The sequence below is a fragment of the Staurois parvus genome, unplaced genomic scaffold, assembly GCF_062004578.1.
Source record: "Staurois parvus isolate SC_StPar_1 unplaced genomic scaffold, SC_StPar_1.0 ptg002258l, whole genome shotgun sequence".
Classification (NCBI taxonomy): domain Eukaryota; kingdom Metazoa; phylum Chordata; class Amphibia; order Anura; family Ranidae; genus Staurois; species Staurois parvus.
This window is the reverse complement of record NW_028320054.1, coordinates 73,077-99,044: the sequence shown is the minus strand read 5'-3', so window position 1 is coordinate 99,044 and position 25,968 is coordinate 73,077. Positions and strand designations below refer to the sequence as shown.

General features: G+C 45.8%; 1 protein-coding gene across 1 annotated transcript in view; it reads right to left on the bottom strand.

The window, feature by feature from the left end:
- Positions 1 to 25,968, bottom strand: part of LOC149431445 (C4b-binding protein alpha chain-like) — a 123,655-nt gene that overhangs the window by 37,620 nt on the left and 60,067 nt on the right. Inside the window, exons 7-9 of the mRNA XM_089665596.1 lie at positions 13,588 to 13,761; positions 5,363 to 5,545; positions 1,138 to 1,344 (exon numbers count right to left, since the gene is read on the bottom strand). Of these exons, the coding sequence (XP_089521722.1) occupies positions 1,138 to 1,344; positions 5,363 to 5,545; positions 13,588 to 13,761 (564 nt within the window). The remainder of the gene's footprint in view (positions 1 to 1,137; positions 1,345 to 5,362; positions 5,546 to 13,587; positions 13,762 to 25,968) is intronic.

The following is a 25,968-nucleotide window of genomic DNA, read 5'->3' as shown; positions in this document are numbered from 1 at the left end:
GTGGGAGGAATAGTGCTCCATCATTGGTGTCACTGGGAGGAATACTGCCCCATCATTGGTATCAGTGGGTGGAATGGTGCCCCATTATTTGTGTCAGTGGAAGTAATAGTAACTCATATTAGTAAAAGGAAAAGTGCCCCATAGTTGGTGTCAGTGGGAGGAAGAGTGTCCCATCATTGGTATTAATGGGAGGAATAGTGTATTATTTGTGTCAGTTTGAGGGAAAAATGCCCCATCATTGGTGTGACGAAGTGTCCCTTTGTTATAACATTTTGCCCTTTCTGTTCCACTTTTCTCCCCTTTGTAAAGCTCTATATGTTTCACAGACATTCTACACTGTTTGTTTAGGGTAATTTGAACTTGTAGTATTTCACTTCTATAGAGTTCCTTCTGTATTGTTGGTTGTAGGGTGTTGTGGGTGGGGAAAACCCGGTGCCAGGCTGTCTGGTGGGGGTGGGGTTGAAGCTGTATATACTGAGCTGTGTTTAATAAAGAGTCATTCATTTTCACCCTACACAAAGTTCCAACTCGTGGTTTGGGGAAGGATTGCCTTTGAGCTCTAATACCTGCCTTGGCAGAGCACTGGAAGACTTGACGGAAAAGGGGACCATTGGCTGAGATGCACCGCTCCGCACGAGGAAGCCCAGGCGGAACAGTTCCGCCACAATTGGTGTCAGTGGGAGGAATAGTGCCCCATCATTGATATTAGTGGGAGGAATAGTGTGCCATTATTGGTGTCAGTTTGAGGGAAAAATGACCCATCTTTGGTGTCAGTGGGAGGAATAGTGCCCCATCATATGTGTCAGTGGGAGTATAAGTGGCCTATCATTGGTGTCAGTGGGAGTAATAGTAACTTGTATCAGTAGAAGGAATAATGCCTCATAGTTGGTATCAGTGGGAAGAAGAGTGTCTATAGTAATACCTCATCTGGAATATGCAGTTCAGTTTTGGTCACCAATTCACAAAAAGAACATTGGGGAACTGGAGAAAGTATAGGAAAGGGCAACTAAACTGATGAGGCATGGAGGAGATCAGCTATGAGGAAAGATTAGAGGAACTGAATTTATTCTCTACTGAGAAGAGGAGATTAAGGGGGGATATGATCACCAAGTATAATATAATAGTATAATAACTCACCTATACAGGTAACAGTGTGAGGAGTCCACTCTGGGGAGGCGTGGGGGTTGTTACAACTCATTGATGTAGATGTCGGATATAATCCAAATTTACACCGTACTGCCACTGATTCTCCCTTCTTATAATACTCCTTGTGTTTGTAGAGACTGTGCACATTGTTTATGGAGAATATGTCCACATTTTCTATGGTGGGCTTCGTACACTGAGCTGTGGAAGAAGGAGATAAAAGCAGATGATTATACATGATATACTGTGTGAGGAGTAAAGTGATTGTGTGTGATGGGACGGATCCATTGATGGGACCTTTCAGTGGTCTATGGACCATGGTCTGACCTTCTCATTATGGGAGGTCCCTGGGACCTGTCTGCAGTATTCTATGAAGACAATTACTAGAACATTCATCAGGAAGCCATCAGTATGGAGCAGATTATGGAGGAGTTCCGATATTATGGGAACCCATCACCTGCCCCCTCCTCTCACATGTGGGTTATTGAAGTTACATTTTATTTATATATCCTTCAGATGCCATAGAAGATCCTTGAAATGTAATTTTATTTTCATTAGAGATGATTCAGACTGAGCCTTTCATCTTATTTTCCCATTTTTTTTTGTCACAATTTAACCAAATTCTCTATATTTTCAGTGAAGTCACTCTGGGGTATGATATGAAGAGTAGTGATGATCATAGTGGCCCGGGTTTGATTCAGGGGCTGTGTTGTGAGCCATGCTGAAAACCTGTAAACCCAAACTTTGCTGCCAACCTCAATAAAGTGGATGGAGGGGAAATCCAGTTAATAAATTCTGCCAATTTTAGGACTAATCAATAATTTATTGTCAAACAACAGGCATGGGGATAAGGCACTGCCATGGGGGCATGAATTAATGCCAGGTTTTATTTTTAAATACCATACAGTAGGGATAGGGGCCTTATCATATGGCTTGGAGGGCAAAATTTTAAGGACATCACAGTGAATGCAGGTGAGCTTACACTCTATTCTCCCTAGCCGCACAACCTGCAATTCACTGTCATGTATCCACATAAAATATACAGCATAGGATATAGCACCATGTACACAGCGCTGATACCGTATATCATACAAATACAGCATATAGCACAGAATACTGTATATTACCATACAGATCACTAATACTGTATGTAACGGAAGCGTAGGCAGGACAGAGCACACGGAGAAGAAACACACAAAGCTTTATTGAAGCAACAAAATGACAGACACTCAATGGGGAAATGGCAGGGAGGGCGATGTGTGCGCAAACCAGGGACGATTCCAGGCACAGGGGGTCTTCGGCGACAGGCAGGCAATCTCCCCCCTAGGCTTGGGGCCTCAGGCGAGTTCCCTCCTTGACTGGACAGCGGATTGGAGACTCGGGCAACAGGCGGGCAACCTACCCCCGAGCAGGGGTCTCGGGTAACAGGCAGGCAATCTCCCCCTAGGCTTGGGCCTCAGCCAAGCTCCCTCTGTGACTGGACAGTGGATTGGAGACTTGGGCAACAGGCGGGCAACCTACCCCTGGGCAGGGGTCTCGGGCAACAGGCAGGCAATCCCCCCCCTAGGCTTGGGGCCTCAGCCGAGCTCCCTCCATGACTGGACAGCGGATTGGAGTCTCGGGCAACCTACCCCCGGGCAGGGGTCTCGGGCAACAGGCAGGCAATCCCCCCCCCCCTAGGCTTGGGGCCTCAGCCGAGCTCCCTCCGTGACTGGACAGAGGATTGGAGACTCGGGCAACAGGTGGGTAACCTAGCCCTGGGCAGAGGTCTCGGGCAACAGGCAGGCAATATCCCCCCTAGTCTTGGGGCCTCAGTCGAGCTCCCTCTGTGACTGGACAGCGGATTGGAGTCTCAGGCAACCTACCCCTGGGCAGGGGTCTCGGGCAACAGGCAGGCAATCCCCCCCCTAGGCTTAGGGCCTCAGCCAAGCTCCCTCCATGACTGGACAGCGGATTGGAGACTCGGGCAACAGGCGGGCAACCTACCCCTGAGCAGGGGTCTCGGGCAACAGGCAGGCAATCTCCCCCCTAGGCTTGGGCCTCAGCCGTGGGGTCTGACCTTTGAGGAGAAGGCTCATGCAGAGCTGTGGAGACTCCCAACCCTGAGGTATTACAGAGGGCTACAGTCCTGACCTTTTGGGGGTCTGCAGAGTGCGCAGGGGGGATGGCTGGGGAGGCTCGGTCCCCCTCACCTGAGCCTCCCAGCATCTTTCTGGGAGCAAGATGATTCCAGCAGCATGGACAGGAACAGAGAGAGGAGGGCTGCTTCCTGTGCGGGTCTTTTGAAAACCATGTGGGACGCGGCTAGGTTGCCTCGGCAACGGCCAGCCCAGCCCTGTCCATGGAAGCTCCACAGACATCGGAATGTGCAAGGGGGAAAGGAGAGGTGGAGGGATATGGCGGGGGATGGGAGAGGCACTGGCAGTCCGTGACACTGTATGTAGCGCAGAATACTGTATAATACTGTACATATTACTAATACTGTATATAGCACAGAATATAATACAAGATAGGATACTGTATATAGCAAGTTATATAGTACTGATATTGCAAGCAGAAAGCAATAGAAGCGCAGAACACTATCCAACTCTTTCTCCCTAAAAGCAATGTCAGCTGTCCTTCACTCACAACAACCTCCCACACCATGACAAAAGGCTGCTGAGAGATCACCAGCTTAGCTCCATACCATCACTGGTAAAAGATCAGGTGCAAGGTTTTGGCCAATGGCAACTTTTGCAATGCATTATGGAACATTCACCAGCAGAGTTCCCACCAAACGTCCATAAAGTTCGTGATTCATATGAACAGCGAATGTTCGGTCCAAGCTTAGATTTGGACGGAACACGCAGCTCATCCCAAATGGTGAGGAGGGCAAACAGGAATAAACAAAAACTCGACTGGAAAGCAAAGAAAAAAAGTTCCTTCTGCAGAGATGGGGGATGCTGCTGACCCTCTAGACTTTGTACAAAGACTCAGCGAGCAATGTCTACGGAAATACACGGGGCACTGTTCAGTATGTAATTTGTATTGTGGATTGTGAGTACTGCACAGGCATCACTGGGGAAAGACCTCTCTGTACATGCTGGAGGTGGGATCTCAATGGGGAAAGGCCTCTCTGTACATGCTAGAGGTAGGATTTTAGAGGGGAAAGACCTCTCTGTGCATGCTGGGGGTAGGATCTCACTAGGGAAAGATCTCTCTGTGCATGGTGGAGGTGGGATCTCACTGGGGAAAGACCTCTATGTGCATGCTGGAGGTGGGATCTCACTGGGGAAAGACCTTGCTGTACATGCTGGAGGTGGGATCTCACTGGGGAAAGATATCTCCGTGCCTGCTGGAGGTGGGATCTCACTGGGCAAAGATGTCTCTGTACATGCTGGAGGTGGGACCTCACTTGGGAAAGACCAATCTGTACATGCTAGAGGTGGGATATCACTGGAGAAAGACCTCTCTGTGCATGCTAGAAGTGGAACCTCACTGATGAAAGACGTCTCTGTGTGATGGAGGTAGGATCTCACTGGAGAAAGACCAATGTGTACTCTGGAGGTGGGATCTCACTGGGGAAAGACCAATGGTACTTTGTATGTGCTGGAGGTCAGTGTGTGTTGTATTTTGGCATCACACTGGGAAAAGACCTGTGTGCTTTGGAGATGAAACTTCACTGGAGGAAGACCAATGGCTGTGCTGGGGGTGGGATCTCACTGGAGAAAGACAAATCTGTGTGCTGGAGGTAGGATCTCACTGGAGAAAGACAAATGTGTGTGCTGGAGGTGGGATCTCACTGGAGAAAGACAAATGTGTGTGCTGGAGCTGAGATCTCACTGGAGAAAGACAAATGTGTGTGCTGGAGGTGGGATCTTACTGGAGGAAGACCAATGGCTGTGTTGGAGGTGGGATCTCACTGGAGAAAAACAAATGTGTGTGCTGGAGGTGGGATCTCACTGGAGAAAGACACATGTGTATGCTGGAGGTGGGATCTCACTGGAAAAAGACGAATGTATATTTTGGGGGTGGGATCCACTGGGGGAAGATGAATATGTGTGTCATGGTCAGGCTCAGAGGCCAGAAGCTATAGCAGGATAAGTACACATTTTTCTTTAATTAAATAAAAAAGGTAGGCTTTATATGAATTTAATGAAGTCCATTTGTTCTGAATATATTGCACATAGTTTGGATCTCATACCATGTATTTACAGGGAGTGTCCTGTGTTGTACTCACCTATACAGGTAACAGTGGGAGGAGTCCACTCCTGGGAGGTGCGGGGTTTTTCACATTTCATTGTTTCAGATGTTGGATAATATCCAGATTTACATTGTACTTCTATCGATTCTCCCTTAACATAATGCTTCTTGTTTACATAGAAACTGGACATATTTTCAATGATTGGATTTTCACAGTAACCTACAAGACAAAAAGAAAAAAATTAGATGCTTATACATGATATACAGTGTGAGGAGTAAAGTGATTGTGTGTGATGGGACGGATCCTTTGATGGGACTTTTCAGTGGTCTATGGACCATGGTCTGACCTCCTCATTATGGGATGTTCCTGGGATCTGTCTGCAGTATTCTATGGAGACAATTACTAGAACATTCACCAGGAAGCCATCTATATGGAGCAGATTATGGAGGAGTCCTGCTATTGTGGGGTGCCATGACTTGCCCCCTGCTGTGACGAGTAGGTTATTGAAGTGAACATTTTATTTATATATCCATCAGGTGCCATAGAAGATCCTTGCAATATACTATTATCATTTTATTTTCAGTGAAGAAGGTAAATGCTGAGCGTTTCTCCTTATTGTCCCAGTTTTCTTTGTCTCAGTTTAACTTAACCAAGCACGTATTTTATTCTGGAGCTGTTTTTTCTGAATCATCCTGAAAATCTTGTCAACCCAAACTTTGTTGTGAACCCCAACAAAGTCTATGGAGGGGAAATCCTGCTCTTCAATTCTGGCAATTTGTAGGACTACCCGGTAAACTATAGTCAAACAACAGGCATGGGAGGTCGGACACGGCCATGGGGACATGTACAAATGTCAGATTTTATTTTCAAAAACTGTACAGTAAGGACAGGGTCTTCTGAGAATAACATTGAAAATACACAAACCCTTCAAAGTCCAGGCTTGGGGGATCCCTTAAAGATGTACACGGCGTTACAGAACAGAACCATTTTCAGGGACAGTCTCAGCGACAGCATGTACTGGCAGTGCAAATATGGCTGTGGAAATGATTTATTTCTTGGGCAATTAGCTTGGCTTGGCTATGACAAAAGCACACCAATGTGATTCAATTAAAAAACAAAAATCAAAACATTTTTTAGGTGGTTGTAGCAGTGACACATTTCTTTCATCAAGCAGTTATTGATCTCCAGCTGCTGAAGTTCTACCTTCTGTTGTTGCTTCCTACCTGCTGGCCCTTGCCTGGCTTCTCCTGAGCTGCCCTCTCCTTCCCTGGTCACTGCCCTCTCCTTCCCTGGTCACTGCCCTCTCCTTCCCTGGTCACTCCACTCTCCTTCCCTGGTCACTGCCCTCTCCTTCCCTGGTCACTGCCCTCTCCTTCCCTGGTCACTGCCCTCTCCTTCCCTGGTCACTCCACTCTCCTTCCCTGGTCACTGCCCTCTCCTTCCCTGGTCACTCCACTCTCCTTCCCTGGTCACTCCACTCTCCTTCCCTGGTCACTGCCCTCTCCTTCCCTGGTCACTCCACTCTCCTTCCCTGGTCACTGCCCTCTCCTTCCCTGGTCACTGCCCTCTCCTTCCCTGGTCACTGCCCTCTCCTTCCCTGGTCACTGCCCTCTCCTTCCCTGGTCACTCCACTCTCCTTCCCTGGTCACTGCCCTCTCCTTCCCTGGTCACTGCCCTCTCCTTCCCTGGTCACTGCCCTCTCCTTCCCTGGTCACTGCCCTCTCCTTCCCTGGTCACTCCACTCTCTTCCTTTGTGGCATCACTCATATCTTCCCCTTACAGCAAGTTTTACACGATATGTTCAATTATTTCCACCAACTCCTCATAGCCAGTTTGCAGGTCTATGATGGGAATAGCAGAGGTAAAGGAAAAGCAGATGTGTGGTCAGGGCCCTGGAAATGGGGGATGATACCAGTCCTCCTGTATGGGGGCCAGGCCAGCAGGGGGGCCCAGGCAGCTGGTTAAATCTATGTGCGCATGGAGGGTGATGGCTGCGGGGTATACTAGAACCGACTCCTGTATGGCTTTCTCTGCAGCAGCTGACAGTCAGCTTCTTCCCCTCTCTTTCCCACTGGCTTTCAGCTGCTGCAAAGAGAGCCATACAGGGGATCAATTCCAGTAATTGCCTCCCTGACACCCCCTGTGCACCATACATTTCCCTCTGCTGCTCAGGCCCCCCTGTGTGCCCCCACAGTGCTGCCGGCTTCCCTTCTCTTCTTCCCACCATCAGCTGCAAGCACACGATAGGATCCTTCAGGATGGCGAGTGGGGAAAGGGTCCAGTAAATATGTCACATTTACCAGCCCCTTCCTTTCCTGAATGAACACAATGGGTGATCAGTACCGCTCACTTACTGTGTTCATTTACAACTGAAGCATAATAAACTGTGTGGGGGGAGGAGGTTGTCAGGTTGGCTGTATGGGGCCTTGTGGTTTCTAACAGCATCCCTGTGTGTGGTCCTACCACCTATAAGCCTTGCAGGACCTGCTTGCCCCCTCTGGTGCTTTTGGTGCACATTAGTTACTGCAGAGCAATGTGGTGGTGTGCTGTGTACAAAGGAGAGCTCCAAAAACTGTTCAGCAACAGGTGTATAATGGACACCTGAAATGTAAAAAAAGGCAAAAAATGCCCCCCAAAAACAAGACTAACCCCCAAAACAAAAGCCTAATATATATTTGTATTTATTCCCAGCAACAAGGGATGAGGGAGAAGAGGAATGAGACTTCCTGCACTGAGAGGAGCAGCAGCACTAAGCATGAGCTCCTGAAACTTCTTCACATTATACTTTGAAATGAGCAAATTTGAAAGCCAAAACCGTGAAAATTGAGACAACACACAAGACAGAGATGAACCAGAAGAAATAGTTCAACAAAAAGCATGAGAAGAAAGATAAAAATGACAAGACCATCCTGCAGACAAGGATCAAGATCCAGAGAGCATCAATGGCTGAAGGATTCAAGCAAACAGTATCAACACCTGCAAACTAAAAAAGCCAGCGGAATGGATGGAAACCAGCCAGAGATGATTAAAGATGGCTCCCCAGATATACATGCTGCAATATGTAAAGTGTACAATCTGGTTCTGAGTGCTGGTTACTACCCTCAAGTATGGAACCCAGGCCTCATAACACCCATCCATAACAGTGGAGACCAGTATGATCCAACCAACTACAGAAGAATATGTGTCAGCAGCACACTGGGGAAACTATACAACAGTATCCTCACCAAAAGGATCCTCAACTTCCTGACACAACACAACGTCCTCAGCAGAAGTCAGGCGGGGTTCATGCCAAACCTCCACATCTACACCCTGCAATGTCTCATCAAGAACCATGTCCACAATACAAAACATGAAAAGATATTCACCTGTTCTGTGGACTTTAACCACATGCCGCCCAGCCACTGTAGAAATACGGCAACAGGGCGGCACGGCTGGGCAAAACCACGTTTTAAACCGTGTGTTTTTAAAACAGGTAGGGGACGCGCGCCGCCGCCCTACCTGTCTTGCCGATCACAGCCGCGGATGTCAGTCGCCGGATCACAGCCGGTCGTTACCGGCTATGTCCCGGCGATCGGCGGCAATCGCTGACAGAGAGCACAGCTGCAGTAGCTGTGCTTTCTGTCAGTTCCCTGGCAGCTCCAGGACACGCTGTTTGGGACAGAAGAGTTTCTCTCTCCCAATCAGCGGTGTTCCCTGCAGTACACACCCCCACCCCCTAGTAAAACACTCCCCCCACACAGTTAACCCTTTCACTGAATAATAAAGTTAACCCCTTCCTCCCCAGTGCCATTAGTAGTGTCAGTGGTTTTTTTTGCACTGATCACTGTATTGGTGTCACTGGGGATGTCAGTGACCCCAAGTCAGTACCCCCCCCAATGTCAGAATGTCCGCCGCAGTCCCGCCATAAGTCGCTGATCGCCACCATTATTAGTATAAAAAAAAACTAAAAATCCCAGTATCTTTCCCGCCATTTGTAAACGCTATAACTTTCACGTAAACCAATTAATTTACACGTATTGGGTTTTTGTTTTTTTTAGCAAAGACATGTCGCAGAATGCATTTTGGCAGAAATTTATGACTAAATTTGATTTTTAATTTTTTTTTTTACTGGACGTGTTTTATAGCAAAAAATTCCAAAATATTGTTTTTTTTCCTCAAAATTGTGAGTCTTTTTTTTTATAGCGCAAAAAATAAAAACCGCACAGGCGATCAAATACCACCGCAAGAAAGCTCAATTTGTGGGAAAAAAATGATGTAAATTTCATTTATGTACCGTATTGCATGACCGCGCAATTGTCTGTTAAACTAGCGCAGCGCTGTATAGCAAAAAAAGGCGTAAATTGCAGTATCTATACCATAGTTTGTAGTCTCTATAACTTCACACAAAGCAATCAATATACACTTATTGGGATTTTTTTTACCAAAAACATGGAGCAGAATACATTTTGGCCTAAATTCATAACCAACTTTGAGTTTACTATATATTTTTTGTAGCTGAAAGTAAAAAATATCGTTTTTCTTCAAAATTTTTGGCATTTTTTTGTTTATAGCGTGAAAAATAAAAAGCGCACAGGTGATCAAATACCACCGAAAGAAAGCTCTATTTGTGTGATGAAATGATGTAAATTTCGTTTGGGTGCAGCATTGCATGACCGCGCAATTATCAGTTGAATTAGTGCAGCGCCGAGTAGCAAAAAGAGGCCTGGTCCTTAAGGGGGGTAAATCCTCCGGAGGGCAAGTGGTTAAAATGGCCTTTGACTCACTGTGGCACCCAGGCCTGTTCCTGGAACTATTGGAGAGTGGAATAGGAGGGAAAACATATGATGTCATCAAGAGTTCATATACAGAAAACAGCTGCAGCGTAAAAGTGAATGGGAAAAGAGCACTTCCGGCAGGCCCTTGGAGTCAAACAGGCAGCCCTCTTCAACATCTACATCAAATAACTGTCTGCAGCTCTACAATCCTCCACATCACCTGGATTGACTCTACATGACACCAAGGTGAAGGTTCTGCTGTACGCAGATGACCTCCTACTACTGTAACCAACAGAGAAAGGCCTACCAGCCTGGAAGTGCTGGAGAAATACAGTGCCACATGGGCACTACCTATCAATTCAAAGAAAACAAAAATCATGGTGTTCCAAAGAAAGTAAAAAAAAACAAATAACAGTCCTCCACATTAAACAACTGCGCTCTTGATGAATCCCACAGCTACACATGCCTTGGCCCAGCCATAGAGGCCCTTAAAGACAAGGCATTCAGGGCCTTTTACACCATCAGGAGACAGCTGTACCACCTAAAACCACCGGTAAGAGTCTGGCTTAAAACCATTGAGAGCATTATCACCCCAATCCTTCTTTATGGCAGTGAAGTTTGTGGTCATGCCACCTACCCAGACCAATCCAAATGGAACTCCAGCCCGCCAGAAAAATTCCATCTGGAATTCTGCAAGCACATCCTCCAAGTCTATCAGAGCACCGCCAAAAGTGTTTGCCGGTCTGATTTTGGCATATTTCCCTTTCTCCTTGCAGTACAGAAGAGGGCGCTATCATACTGGGGACATCTACAAAACAGCAGTCCTAACTCATACCACCACAAGACCCTACTGACCAATAAGGACCAGTCAAAGCCATGTGGCCTGCAACAACTCATCAGCACCTTGTCTATCCCAAACACCCAACAATCTGGCCTTACTAAATCTCAAATAAAAAATATAATGAATGATTTCCAAGAAAAATATGTTAGGGAATGGAGAAATGAAATAACAAACTGCAAGAAACTAACTGTTTACCAATCACTGCAGAGAGACTAAAAACTGTCCCTGTACCGGGAGGTGCTACAAAACCCCAAAGACAGACAGACCCCGCAGCGTCCACAGTCTGGAAATCAAATCAGGACAACACAGACAGACCTGTGAGCCCAGGGAGAGTAGACTGTGCCAGCAATGTGACCAGGGGGTCCTGGAGGACGAGGACCACTTCCTGCTACAGTGCCGCAAGTACTCATCAGTGAGGGACACTAACTTCCAGAGACTCTCCACTCTCATTCTGGACTTCACTTCTGTAGAAGAGAAGAGGAAACTCCAAATTCTAGAGCCAATGGTGAAAATAGTTGCACAATATGTGACATCTTGCCACAGACTGAGAGGGACATGAAAAACTGAGAACTTAAATATCCTTTGCATGGGCCCTCCCCCCCCCCATCCCCCTTTATATTACCCCTTACCCTCCTTCCCTTTTATCCATACAAACCTCTTTAGCAATGATAAAATGTTATTTGGTCCTGCCAATAAAGCTCTTTTAAATTTGAATTTGAGAGAGAGAGGTGAGAGAGAGGGAAGAGGGGAGAGAGAATGGGGGTGAGAGAATGGGAGGGGAGATGGGGGAGTGAGAGAGAGGGGGGAATGAAGGGTGAGAGAGAAAGGAGGGGTGAAAGAGAGAGGGGGTGAGAGGGGGGTAAGAAAGGGGAGAGAGGGGGGTAAGAATGGGAAGGGAAAGAGAGGGGGTGAGGGGGACTGAATGAGGGAGGAGGTAAGAAACAAAGGTGAGTGAGAGAGTGATTGGGGTGAAAGAGAGAGGGGAGGGAGATAGAAAGGGGGGTGAGAGATGTGAGACAGAGAGGGGGTGAGAAAATGGGTGGGTGAAAGAGAGGGAGGGGGAGGGGGGATGGTCAGTATATCTTCTATGGTGGGTTTCTGTTGAGAGGGTGGGGTGACAGAGAGAGGGGGTGAGAATACAAGGGGGGGAGAGAGAGGGGGTGAGAGAGAGATAGAGGGTGAAAGACAGAGGGGGGGTGGTCAGTATGTCTTTTTTAGGAGCTTTTGCTGAGAAATGGTCCACCCTGTATCACCTTCACCCATCACCTTTGCTACTCAGCACATCCCCAACCACACAACACACCTAGCGTTGGAGAAGGTGGAACACAAAACTTCGGCCCAGCCTCATCAGCCTTGCCAGCCAGAGATAACCTATCAGGAGGCTTCCAAGCAGAATCCTCACTCATATTCTGTTCCAGGGGCAGCACTCAGCTACTAATGTTAGTGGGCAAAGTTTGCCAGCTGCAATGAAAGTGGGGGAGGCAGAGCGGGGTGTTGGGGGGACATGCATAGCTTAATTGAGCAAATAGGGTGCATGTCCGCAATCCCATTAGCACCTAACTTCTGCCCACCTGTGCCCCAATACCATATAACTTCCACCCACTTGTGCCCCATAATCACCTAACTTTTGCCCACCCTGCGCCCCATTACCACCTAACTTCCGCCCACCCTGCACCCCATTACCACCTAATGTCTGGCAGCCCTGAGCTCTATTACCATCTAACTTCTGCCCACCCTGCACCCCATTACCATCTAACTTCTGCCCACCCTGCGCCCCATTACCATCTAACTTCCGCCCACCCTGCGCCCCATTACCATCTAACTTCTGCCCACCCTGCGCCCCATTACAATCTAACTTCTGCCCACCCTGCGCCCCATTACCATCTAACTTCTGCCCACCCTGTGCCCCATTACCATCTAACTTCCGCCCACCCTGCACCCCATTACCATCTAACTTCTGCCCACCCTGTGCCCCATTACCATCTAACGTCCGCCCACCCTGTGCCTCATTAGAACCTTCTTTCTCCCTGCAGCTCTCTGTCTAGCTTCTCTCACTGTAGATGACAAACCACGCCCACCACCTGTAGAACTAGAGCACCGCCCAAAAAGAACTTTTAGCGAATCAGGAAGCGGCAAGGAATCTCCACGCATATTCAATTCTAGGGGCAGTGCTCCGGCTCTAGAGGTGGTGGGCGTGGTTTGTCAGCTATAGTGAGGGAGAGAAGCGAGACAGGGCACTAGAGCCACAAATTATCCCTAGAAGGGAAATGGATATAAATGTACTGTAGAGCAGGCGACGCCCATAGGTGAACACAGAAGCCAGCAGCACATGGGAATGGAATCACAGGTCTAGCAGAACCACTGCTGCAAGGAGGAAAGAATTTCATAAGAAGGAACTGCAGGCTAAACCTTGACATCCTGATTACAATGATAGATGGAGATTGAGTTGGACAGCATCCAGTATTCCCATGTTCACTATACAAAGTGTATCTAATATACAGGGCTATGTATGTAATAAGGCCGTACAGACAGGAATGAGGTGTAGAGGGCAATGCACTAATCAGGTTTTATGTTACATCAGTTTAGATGAGTCACACCAAAGAGAGGTGACTGCTGATTGGTTGGTCTGGATTCCTGTAGTCTGTATATTGAGGTTTACTACTCACCTTTACATTCTGGAGGTTTATCCCACCTAATGGAGGATCCACTCTTCACACATACAATGTGATAAGAGTTCCCAAATCCAACCAGACACTTTACTGTCACCACATCCCCAATATCATAAAATGTCTTCTCTGGATCCATCTTCACCATTGCCTCCTCCGGCTTCCTACACAGAGCTGGAAAGAGATCAAAAGAATGAATTACATCTGAGGGATTTGAGTGACAATGTGAAAAAGATTATTTTGTTTGTCCTTTAGCACATAATGTACACTATATTACCAAAAGTATTGGACCCGCCCTCCAAATCATTGGATTCAGGTGTTCCAATCCCCTCCCAATCATGTGATTCAGGTGTTCCAATCCCCTCCATGGACACAGGTGTATACAATCAAGCCCCTAGGCATGCAGACTGCTTCTACAAACATTGGTGAAAGAATGGGTCGCTCTCAGGAGCTCAGTGACTCCAAGCGTGGTCCCGTGATAGGTGGCCACCTGGGCAATAAGTCCACCTGTGACATTTCCCGGCTACTAAATATTCCACGCTCAGCTGTTAGTGGGATTATAACAAAGTGGAAGCAACTGGGAACAACAGCCACTCAGCCACCAAGTGGTAGGCCACATAAAATGGAAGAGTGGGTGTCACAAATCCCCCACACGCCACACCCACAGCGACAATATAACCGAGGCGCGCACGTGCGGCCGTGACAGGGGGTAAGAGGGAATAAAGGGGACTTAACTTTGAATATATAAAACCGTATATAAGATCAGCAGTGATGTACTTCCACAGCCCACACTACCTTTTGGCCACCACCAGAGGGAGACTCCACTCCAACCCAGCTGGTCGACCACACACACTGGCAGATACAAATCTTATATACAATCTGGTGCACACTAAGGGTTGAGGAGCAGCCTAGCAATCACACACCCTTCTAGGATTCCTCCAGCTATCCTACAGCTAGAACCCTGATGTTAATCACTCTTCCACTGACCACACACCCCCACACCAGACAAACCACAAAAGGTAGCCTGCCACCCCCCAGCAGTTTATCCGCAGAACGGTCTGCTGAGACACACCACACATAGAGATCTCCCGTTTGGCCGACCTGTTACCTTTACAATCTGCATGCTATCTGCCCACATGTAGTGCAATTGCATACAGATTGGCAATGAGCTTGACCAAGCGTTTAAAGGCACTAAAATACAATACAATCTAATCTCTCCGAAGATATGAGCCCGAACTTAAATACACAGAAGTCACTAATTAATTTTAAGATTTAATTTCCCGAAAGTGGGCAGTGCATAAAATATGTACAAAATATAAAAAGTTACAGAAATACAAAAAATACAAGAAGACACACAAATGACTATTTACTATAAAATAAAAAGGGAATACAACAGAATAAAACTTTTATCAAGATCTATCCTGCGACCGGAGCAAGTCAGGGAGAAATAGCAATCCGTCGGTCGATCGAACCAGCTCTATACGAATTACAATGTACCAATGCCCGGGTACTCAATTTATGGGGATATGGACATAGGCGGGACATTAGTCTTTGTACCCTTCCTGTACCTGCCCACAGGATGTTCTGGGTGCTGACCTGCCCAAGTTCAATCGGACCAAGACCGGCTTGAAACACCAAGTCGGGCATTGGATTTCCGACACCAGCGCATCAGTCCGATAGCGACAGTACCAATCACTGTTCGACTGTCGCACTCCAGCGCCCCCTAACCATTTCCTGCATTTTCCTGGCCTTCTACCTAAGCCACAATTATGGTTTTTATACGTCGGTGTGACGCACAGGGTGCACTATTAGAAAAAAGTATTTTCATCTCTCTGCAACTAATATTTTAGCTTTTATGAGGGATGAAACATACTTCTTTGATGTATGTATATTCCTTAAAGCCACCCTGGTCATCTGCAGCCGAACTGTCTCGAACCATTTCCTTCAAACCGGTTTTCCCAGAAGGTGACAAAACCTTATTAGTCCCAAGGTGTCACATCCAGAGGAAGCCAGGCTTTTCAGACGCTAATTGATGAGCTAATTGATGACCATCTGTCTGAGTACCTATGACTGAATATTTCTTTAATAACAAGGCATGCAACTACATTTACGATTACATATTGCTACTGATCACATCTTATCTACTCAAATCTGTACATGTATGTCACAGTGGGGTCAGCACATGCTGAAGCGTACAGTGCGCAGAAGTCTCCAACTGTCTGCAGAGTCAATATCTAAAGACCTCCAAACTTGGTGTGACCTTCAGATGAGCCCAACAACAGTGCGTAGAGAGCTTCATGGAATGGGTTTCCATGGCCGAGCAGCTGCATCCAAGCCTTACATCACCAAGTGCAATGCAAAACTTTGGATGCTGTGGTGTAAAGCACGCCGTCACTGGACTCTAGAGCAGTAGAGACATGTTCTCTGCAGTGACCAATCAAGCTTCTTTTGCAGTCCGATGGACATGTCTGGTTTTGGCGGTTGCCAGGAAAATGGTACTTGCCTGACTGCATTGTGCCAAGTGTAAAGTTTGGTGGAGGGGGGATTATGGTGTGGGTTAGCCCCCTTAGTTTCAGTGAAGGGAACTCTTAAGGCGTCAGCATACCAAGACATTTTGGACAATTTCCTGCTCCCAATCTTGTGGGAAAAGTTTGAGGATGGCCCCTTCCTGTTCCAACATGACTGCGCACCAGTGCACAAAGCAATGTCCATAAAGACATGGAGGAACCAGTTTGGGGTGGAGGAACTTGACTGTCCTGCACAGAGTCCTGACCTCAACCCCATAGAACACCTTTGGGATGAATTAGAGCGGACACTGCGAGCCAGGCCTCCTCCCCCAACATCAGTGCCTGACCTGACAAATGTGCTTCTGGAAGAATGGTCCAACCTTCCCATAGACACCCTCCTAAACCTTGTGGATGGCCTTCCCAGAAGAGTTGAAGCTGTTATAGCTGCAAAGGGTGGGGCCAACTCAATATTGAACCCTACGGACTAAGACTGGGATGCCATTATATTTCATGTGCGTGTAAAGGCCGGCGCCCAATACTTTTGACAATATAGTGTATATTATATTTATATATGTATCTGTAGAGTGATCAGTAGGGATGAATGACCTGACAATGTACGTATCTGTAGGGTGATCAGTAGGGATGAATGACCTGACAATGTATGTATCTGTAGAGTGATCAGTAGGGATGAATGACCTGACAATGTATGTATCTGTAGGGTGATCAGTAGGGATGAATGACCTGACAATGTATGTATCTGTAGGGTGATCAGTAGCGATGAATGACCTGACAATGTATGTATCTGTAGGGTGATCAGCCACCATGCTTCACTGTCTTCACAGTGTACTGTGGCTTGAATTCAGTGTTTGGGGGTCGTCTGACAAACTGTCTCCGCCCACTAGACCCAAAAAGAACAATCTTACTTCCATCAGTCCACAAAATGTTGTGCCATTTCTCAATGTGCTCTTTGGCAAATTGTAAACTCTTCAGCACATCTTTTTTCCAACAGTGGGACTTTGCGGGGGCTTCTTGCAGATAGCTTGGCCTGTTTTTCAAAGAATGAATGACCTCACTAATAGAACTCCACACTGCTATTATTTTGATCACGCCCCTTTCAATGAGTGATTCAATGACACAGAATCAGCAGCATGCATGTCCTGACTGTTGGATCTGTTGGATTTCTATTACTCTACTACACCTGCTAGGAAATTATTTGCCATGTAGAAATATCATTTCTATCAAAAACAGTGATTGATCCGGTTAGTGATGTCTGACTGCTATTATTTTGAACACAACTGTACATTGTCAGATCATTCATCCCTACTGATCACCCTACAGATACATACAATGTCAGGTCATTCATCCCTACTGATCCTCCTACAGATACATACATTGTCAGGTCATTCATCCCTACTGATCCTCCTACAGATACGTATATTGTCGGGTCATTCATCCCTACTGATCACCCTACAGATACATACATTGTCGGGTCATTCATCCCTACTGATCACCCTACAGATACATACATTGTCAGGTCATTCATCCCTACTGATCACCCTACAGATACATACATTGTCAGGTCATTCATCCCTACTGATCACCCTACAGATACATACATTGTCAGGTCATTCATCCCTACTGATCACCCTACAGATACGTACATTGTCAGGTCATTCATCCCTACTGATCACCCTACAGATACGTACATTGTCAGGTCATTCATCCCTACTGATCACCCTACAGATACATACATTGTCAGGTCATTCATCCCTACTGATCACCCTACAGATACATACATTGTCAGGTCATTCATCCCTACTGATCACCCTACAGATACGTACATTGTCAGGTCATTCATCCCTACTGATCACCCTACAGATACGTACATTGTCAGGTCATTCATCCCTACTGATCACCCTACAGATACATACATTGTCAGGTCATTCATCCCTACTGATCACCCTACAGATACATACATTGTCAGGTCATTCATCCCTACTGATCACCCTACAGATACGTACATTGTCAGGTCATTCATCCCTACTGATCACCCTACAGATACATACATCATCGGGTCATTCATCTCTACTGATCACCCTACAGATACATACATTGTCAGGTCATTCATCCCTACTGATCCTCCTACAGATACATACATTGTCAGGTCATTCATCCCTACTGATCCTCCTACAGATCATTAAAGTGGTTGTAAAGCCTGAGGGATTTTTACTTTCATGCATTCTCTTCATGACGGTAAAAATCCTTCAGCATGCAGTTCCCCCCGCAGTGATCCTCCTAATACTTACCCGTGCCTGATCTCGACCTCCTTATTACAAATTTCTGTAACTTCCTTGCATCACCAAAGCCTGGCTTCATGAATCTGACACTGCTTTTCCTGTTTCTGTCTCCCATGGACTCACTCCCCCAGACCCAGTGGACAGAAGGGAGTAGGAATCCTCCTAGACCCACAGAGTACCTATTAGATACTTCACCCACCTCCCTATCTGTCACTCTCTTCTTTTGAGGCACATTGCATTTGTCTATTTTCTCCCGTTTCTCTAAAAATTACTGTGATCTACCACCCTCCTGGACCGGTACCAACCTTCTTTGATGACTTCACTGACTGGCTACCCTACTTTCTCTCTTCTGAAATCCTCACAATCATTCTCCGTGACTTCAACATGCCTATTAGGGCTAACACTTCTGCTTTTTCCAAACGTCTTAGTCTTGCCTTCTCTTTTTGCCAGGAGCAATGGACTCAGGCTTCTACTCCCTCCAATGGTAACCCCCCTGACCTGGTATTCTCCTATCTATGCACTCTGTGCAACCTCTCCAATAACCTCTCCCACTCTCTGACCACCACATTATTAGTTTCACTTTCTTGTCTTCCATCTCCCCTCCCTCTAACCAGCTAACAGATACCCATAGTGACCTTCACCACCTCAACCCTTCTCTTCTCTACTCTGCTACTGACCACCTCTATGACAAAATATCATAGTTACATAGTCTGGCTGAAAAAAGACAAAAGTCCATCCAGTTCAACCGTAGTAAAAAAAAAAAAGGTTATAATCCTATACCCACAGTTGATCCAGAGGAAGGCAAAAAAGAACATCATCAATGTCCTGTCCCATTCTAGCCACTTCTGTCTACAACAGCTTACTGTCATCCTCCCTAGACAAGCTCACCCCCCTCACTACATACACAATCAGGCCCTGACTACAACCTTGGCAAACAGATGACACCAGACATCCCCAGAAATGTAGCTGTGATGCAAGGTTAAGTCTCAGAAAGACTTCAGCCAATATAAATCTGCCCTCTAGAAATACTATTCCTACCTCCTCACTGCCAAGCAGACTTATTTCATTGCTCTCATTAACTCCTTCTCATCCAGTCCCCATCAACCATTCTCTACCTTCAACTTTCTTCTTCGTCCTCCACTGCCTCCACCCACTAACTCACTCACTGCCCAGGAGATCACCAATCACTTCAAAAATAAGATTGTTACAATTTGCGATAAGATCTCCGACGCTCAGATACCTCCCCTACTTAACACTCCATGTCCACAGGTACAATTACTACTTACTGCATTCAACTCCACTACTATAGACGAGGTTGCTAAACTTTTTTCTAATGCCCACCTAACCACCTGCTATCTGGACCCCATTCCTTCGCAAATGCTATGGTAAGCATCTGGCTCTATCCTTCATTCTCTAACTCACATCTTCAATCTCTCCCTCTCTTCTGGCATCTTCCCCAATTCTCTAAAACATGCACTAGTCACCTCCATACACTAGACCCCACCATTCTTAACAACTTATGCCTCATCTCCTTACTCCCCTTTCCTCCAAATGTCTTGAACGCTTGGTCTACAATCAGCTGAGTGACCACCTCACTGAGAATAACCTTCTTGATCCCCTTCAGTCCAGATTTCGCCCTCAGCACTCTACAGAAATTGCTCTCCTTAACTGCCTACCACCTGACATATAAGGAAATGACGTTCGGCGGCTCTCATTCTGGGAGGACATCATATGATGTCCTCCCACTCTAGCTGCGCAGTGTGGTGATCGGTGGTGCGCTGTGTCACTGGGACACAGCGGATCACTGATCGGAATAAAGAGCCAATGACACAGGCTCTATCATGTGATCGGCTGTGTCCAATCACAGCTGATTGTAATGTAAATAGGAAATGGAGGTTATTGACAGTCCTCTCCTTACGCTGACAGCCCATGAGGAGAGGAGAGCCGGTAAGTGGCATTCCTCAGAGGGGACATGTGCCCTGATAATCAGTGTAGCCCCATCAATGCTGCCTTTCAGTGCCCATAATTGTCACCTGTCAGTGTCCATCAATGCCATATACCAGTGCCCATCAGAGCACATCAATGCCACATATCAGTACCCATCGGAGCTGCTTTTCAGTGAGGCCTATCAGTGCCAGTCAGTGACACCTACCAGTTCCTATCAGTGCTGCCTATCAGTGCCAATCAGTGATATCTGTCAATGCCCACCAGTAATGCCTGTCAATGCACATCCATGCCGTCTGTCAGTGCCTCCTGTCAGTGCCCATGAGTGCAGCTTATCAGTGCCCATCACTGAAGGAAGATTAGCACACATCAATGAAGGATAAAAATTGCTTATTTACAAAATGTTATAATATAAACAAAGAAAACATTTTCAGTTTTGTTTAGTTTAGCAAAAAAAAAAAAAAAAAATTGGTGATTAATTACACTATTCAACAAATTTTTATTTTTTGCCAGTTTTGGAAACAAAAGGATCCATTTCCTAATGAATTTCACATTCTGAGTTCAAATATAACAATGAAATTTGTCAATTGGCTCTAGTTTTTCTGTAAACGGAAAGTTTTCTACTATAGGCGTAATGACTACATAATGCACAATAATTATATAGATAGATGTCTTTCCACAAATATAAAGCAAGTGATATTGACTACATAACAAAGCCTAAATGGCATAATATATTGCATAGGATTACCAAGAAAAATTATAGCCATAAGCCAAGTTGAATCATTTTAATACTTAGGATTCTCACTAGTTTTGTCTTCAGTTTGTGTCGGTTTTGCTTCTCTTGGCTTTTCTCTTGTATTCGAGGAAAGGGCTATCTCTTACAACTGCACGTGACTACACGCTTCAGGTTCTTCCTCACTTGACTCAACCACGAAGGATTCTGGTGCTTTAGGAATTGGTAGCCCCTCTCCATGAGGAACTGGACGTATTGCCGATGGAATATTTGGATAGTGCACAGATAACTTTTTCTTCTTATTTAGCCCTTTTACAATTGGAGGCACCATACAAAAGTAACAATTACTAACATGATCTGTTGGCTCTCTCCAAATCATTGGCACAGCGAAAGGCATAGATGCCTTTTTTCCATTCAACCATTGCTCCAGTGCCGTCCCACAAGAATTGCAGCATATATGTGGTGCCCAGCTCTTGTCCTGGTCTCCTATCTTGCAGCCAAAATACAAGTTGTAGGCTTTCTTAATCATTCCTGTTATCCTCCTTTTTTGTGAGATAAAAGTTATTTCACCGCAGATATAGCAGAAATTATCTGCTTTATTCACACAAGTTCGAGGCATTACTGAGTAGCCTATATAAGCAGAAAACGAAATGTAAAGACGAACTACAATCAGCTACAGATACTGCAGCTTTTATGCAGTGAAGTGATGCAATTAAAGGCTAATATTGCACCATCTCAGTATACATGACATTTTCTATTGGTCACCAGTATCAATTGCGCAATATGCAGCTGAAGTTGCATCATAATTTTGAATGGCTTACGTCATTAGATGGGTGAATATATCATGGAAACTAGAGCCAATCAACGTTTTTTAGGGTCATTTTCGTTTTCAGCACCCCAAAATTATGTAAGATTAGCTAATTTTATGCCCAAAACTTTTTACCTGTTGAACAGTGTTACCACCAAAATAAAGCTCTATATATCTTAAAAAAATTATAAAAAATCCTTATGAGTACAGTGTTACATGACTGTTCAATTGTTCTTCAAAGTTTGAAAGCACTGAAAGCTGAAAATTGGCCTGGGCAGAAAGGGGATAAAAGTGCCCAATAGGCAGGTGGTTAAACTCCCAAACGATCTACTAATAGCTAAAACCAGTGGACACTATTCTGTACTCTTACTCCTGGACCTCTCTGCTGCCTTTGACACAGTGGACCACTCCCTCCTCCTCAAAAAACTCTACTCCTTTGGTCTCCATGACTGTGCTCTTCACTGGTTCTCATCCTACCCTATCCCACCACATCTTCAGTGTCGCATACAATTCTGCTTTCTCTTCTCCTCTTCCTTTCTCCGTTGGGGTTCCCCAAGGTTCTGTTCTGGGACCCCTCCTATTCTCAATCTACACCTCCTTGGGTCAGTTGATAGCATCCCATGGCTTTCAATACCATTTCTATGCTGACGACACCCAAATCTATCTCTACCCCTCAGCTCACTCCACCAGTCTCATCACGCAGCACTAATCTACTAACAGACATATCAGCCTGGATGTCACACCACTTCCTGAAAATCAATCTATCCAAAACCGAGCTCATAATATTTCCTTCCCTACAGGCCCCTTCCCCCAACTTCTCTGTCAAAATTAACAGCCCAACCATCAACCCTTCTAGGTGTTTTAGGTGTAATTTTTGACTCTGAACTATCCTTTCAGCCTCACATCCAATCACTATCTAGAGTTTGCCGCCTCAACCTCTGCAACATCTCCAAGATACACCTCTTCCTTCCTGACACCACAAAGCTTCTAACTCACTCTCTGGTCATCTCTCGCTTTGACTACTGCAACTCCCTCCTCACTGGCTTACCTTTGTATAATCTATCCCCCCTCCAGTCCATCATGAATGCTGCTGCCAGGCTCATCCACCTTAACAACCGTTCAGTGTCCTCCACCCCTCTCTGCAAATCTCCCCACTAGCTCCCGCTCACCCAACAAATTAAATTCAAGATACTAACAACAACAACAACTTATAAAGCCATCCACAACTCATCTCCCCGCTACATCACTAACCTTGTCTCAAAATACCAACCAAATAATTCTCTTCATTCCTTCCAAGACCACCTTCTCTCCAGCTCCCTTGTCACCTCCTCCCATGCTCACTTCCATGACTTCTGCAGAGCTGCTCCCATCCTCTGGAACTCTCTTCCCCAATGTGTCCGACTATCTCTTACTCTGTCCACTTTTAGATGATCCCTTAAAACCCACCTCTTCAGAGAGGCCTATCCTGTCCCCACCTAACAACTGTACATGTATTTTGTTCATCAGCCCATCCCCCACAGTTATTACCTTTTTGTTCCTCTTGACCCTCCCTCTTAGATTGTCAGCTCTAATGAGTAGGGCTCTCTGAATTCTCCTGTATTCATTTGTATTGTAATTGTACTGTCTACCCCAGCAATGGGCAAACTACGGCCCGGCGGACCTTTTAATCCGGCCCGTGGAGCGTGATACTGTCAGGATGGCTGTCAGGATGTGTGTAGGCGGGGCAGCGTGACGAACGTGAGGGGAGCTAGGCTCCTCTCACAGTCCGCCCTGAAGACCGGAACGGCGCGGGAACACGGCGAGAGGAACGCGCGGAGCAAAGGTAAGTGAATGAATTACTATAGGGGGGATGAAATACTATATGAGAGATGAATTACTATAGGGGGGATGAATTAATATGGGGAATGAATTACTATAGGGGGGATGAATTACTATATGGGGAATGAATTACTATATGGGGGATAAATTACTATGGGGGATGAATTACTATATGGGGGATGAATTACTATATGGGGGATTAATTACTATGGGGGATGAATTACTATGGGGGATGAATTACTATGGGGAATGAATTACTATATGGGGGATGAAATACTATATGAGGGATGAATTACTATGGGGAATGAATTACTATAGGGGGGATGAATTACTATTTGGGGGATGAATTACTATATGGGGGATGAATTACTATGGGGGATGAATTACTATGGGGGATGAATTACTATAGGGGGGATGAATTACTATGGGGGATGAATTACTATGGGGGATGAATTACTATATGGGGGATGAATTACTATGGGGGATGAATTACTATGGGGGATGAATTACTATAGGGGGGATGAATTACTATATGGGGGATTAATTACTATGGGGGATGAATTACTATGGGGGATGAATTACTATAGGGGGGATGAATTACTATATGGGGGATTAATTACTATGGGGGATGAATTACTATGGGGGATGAATTACTATATGGGGGATGAATTACTATGGGGGATGAATTACTATGGGGGATGAATTACTATATGGGGGATTAATTACTATGGGGGATGAATTACTATGGGGGATGAATTACTATATGGGGGATTAATTACTATGCTTACTATGGGGGAATATTACTATACTTACTATGGATGACACATACACATCATTCATCTACTCTTGGTCCGGCCCCCAGGTCCAATATATGAACCCATTGCGGCCCTCAAGTCAAAAAGTTTGCCCACCCCTGGTCTACCCTTATGTTGTAGAGCGCTATGTAAACTGTTGGCACTATATAAATCCTGTATAATAATAATAATTGTAGAACCATGAAAATGGTTGAAAACCCTGAAGGTTTCTTACCTTCATGCATTCTATGCTATTCCCCCCGCATGTCCCCTAATACTTACCCAAACCTGATCGCGATCCAAAGATGTGCACGAGAGCAGCTGCTCTACCGGGTCTCTGCCTCCTCATTAGTTGACAGACAACAGTAGGAGCCATTGACTAATGCTTCTGCCAATCGCAGGCGGTGAGTGGAAGGAGTGGGGGCAGGACTGAGCCCCATTCTGCATGCCTTTTGGACACACAGAGTGGGGCTCAGGAGCAAGCACACACAAGTGCTCCCATAGCAAGTGTCTTGCTACGGGGGCACTCAGCAGGGGGGGGAGCCCAGAGTGCTAGTGGGGTAACCAAGCAGAGGATAATCGGGGCTTAAGGCTTTAATATCACTTTAACTCCACACTGCATACAGATGTTTCAGTCTCCTTGGCCATCATTAGTGCTGTGCATAGAATCCAAGGCATCTACAGGGGAGGGCTAGAGGACAAATGAAATAGAATAACTTGATGGGTTATGGTGGGGGGGGGGGAGCAGCAAAAAAACCCCAAAACATTCTACTGGAAAGCAATGAGAAACATTCCTTCTTCAGAGAAGAGGAACATAATGCAATTTGTATGGTATTAACAGTGAGTAGTCACTGGAGAAAGACCTATCTGTGTGTGCTGGAGCTGGAATTTCACTAGAGAAGGACCAATATGTAGGTTGTGAAAGGATTAATGGAAATATAACCAAATCCATTTTGTACACACTAATACAAGTTGCTTGTTTAACATACACATATATATGAAGGTTGTACACACTAACAGAACTGTCTATGCCAGCTTTATGTAGAAATAAGTGTTCTTGCAAAAAAGGAGATAACCTTTACTCTCATTACTGAAAAGTTGTAACCAAAGCTTGGGCATTGGGTCAGATTATAACCATGGTCTGGGCGTTAGGCCAGATATGGTGTGACAGATAAGGCTGAAACTTGGGTGTAAATGCAGATCTCATACAAATAATTATTGAATTAAGGTAAAGATAATGTACATGTATTTGATTGGATGGTCTGAAGATGTGTCTGCCCAGAGGCTACAGTATAAAAACCCTGATGTTATGCCAATAGAGCTGAAGTGTTTGCAATCGCAACTCAGGTGACTTGAGTGCACTCACTTTCCAAGATCTCGTAGCTGTGTCCATTGGTATCCTGAGGGAGCCCCCAAGGAACAGGAATGACCACTTACCTACCTGCAGGTTGGGGTTGGGATCCACCAGGGAAAAGACCAA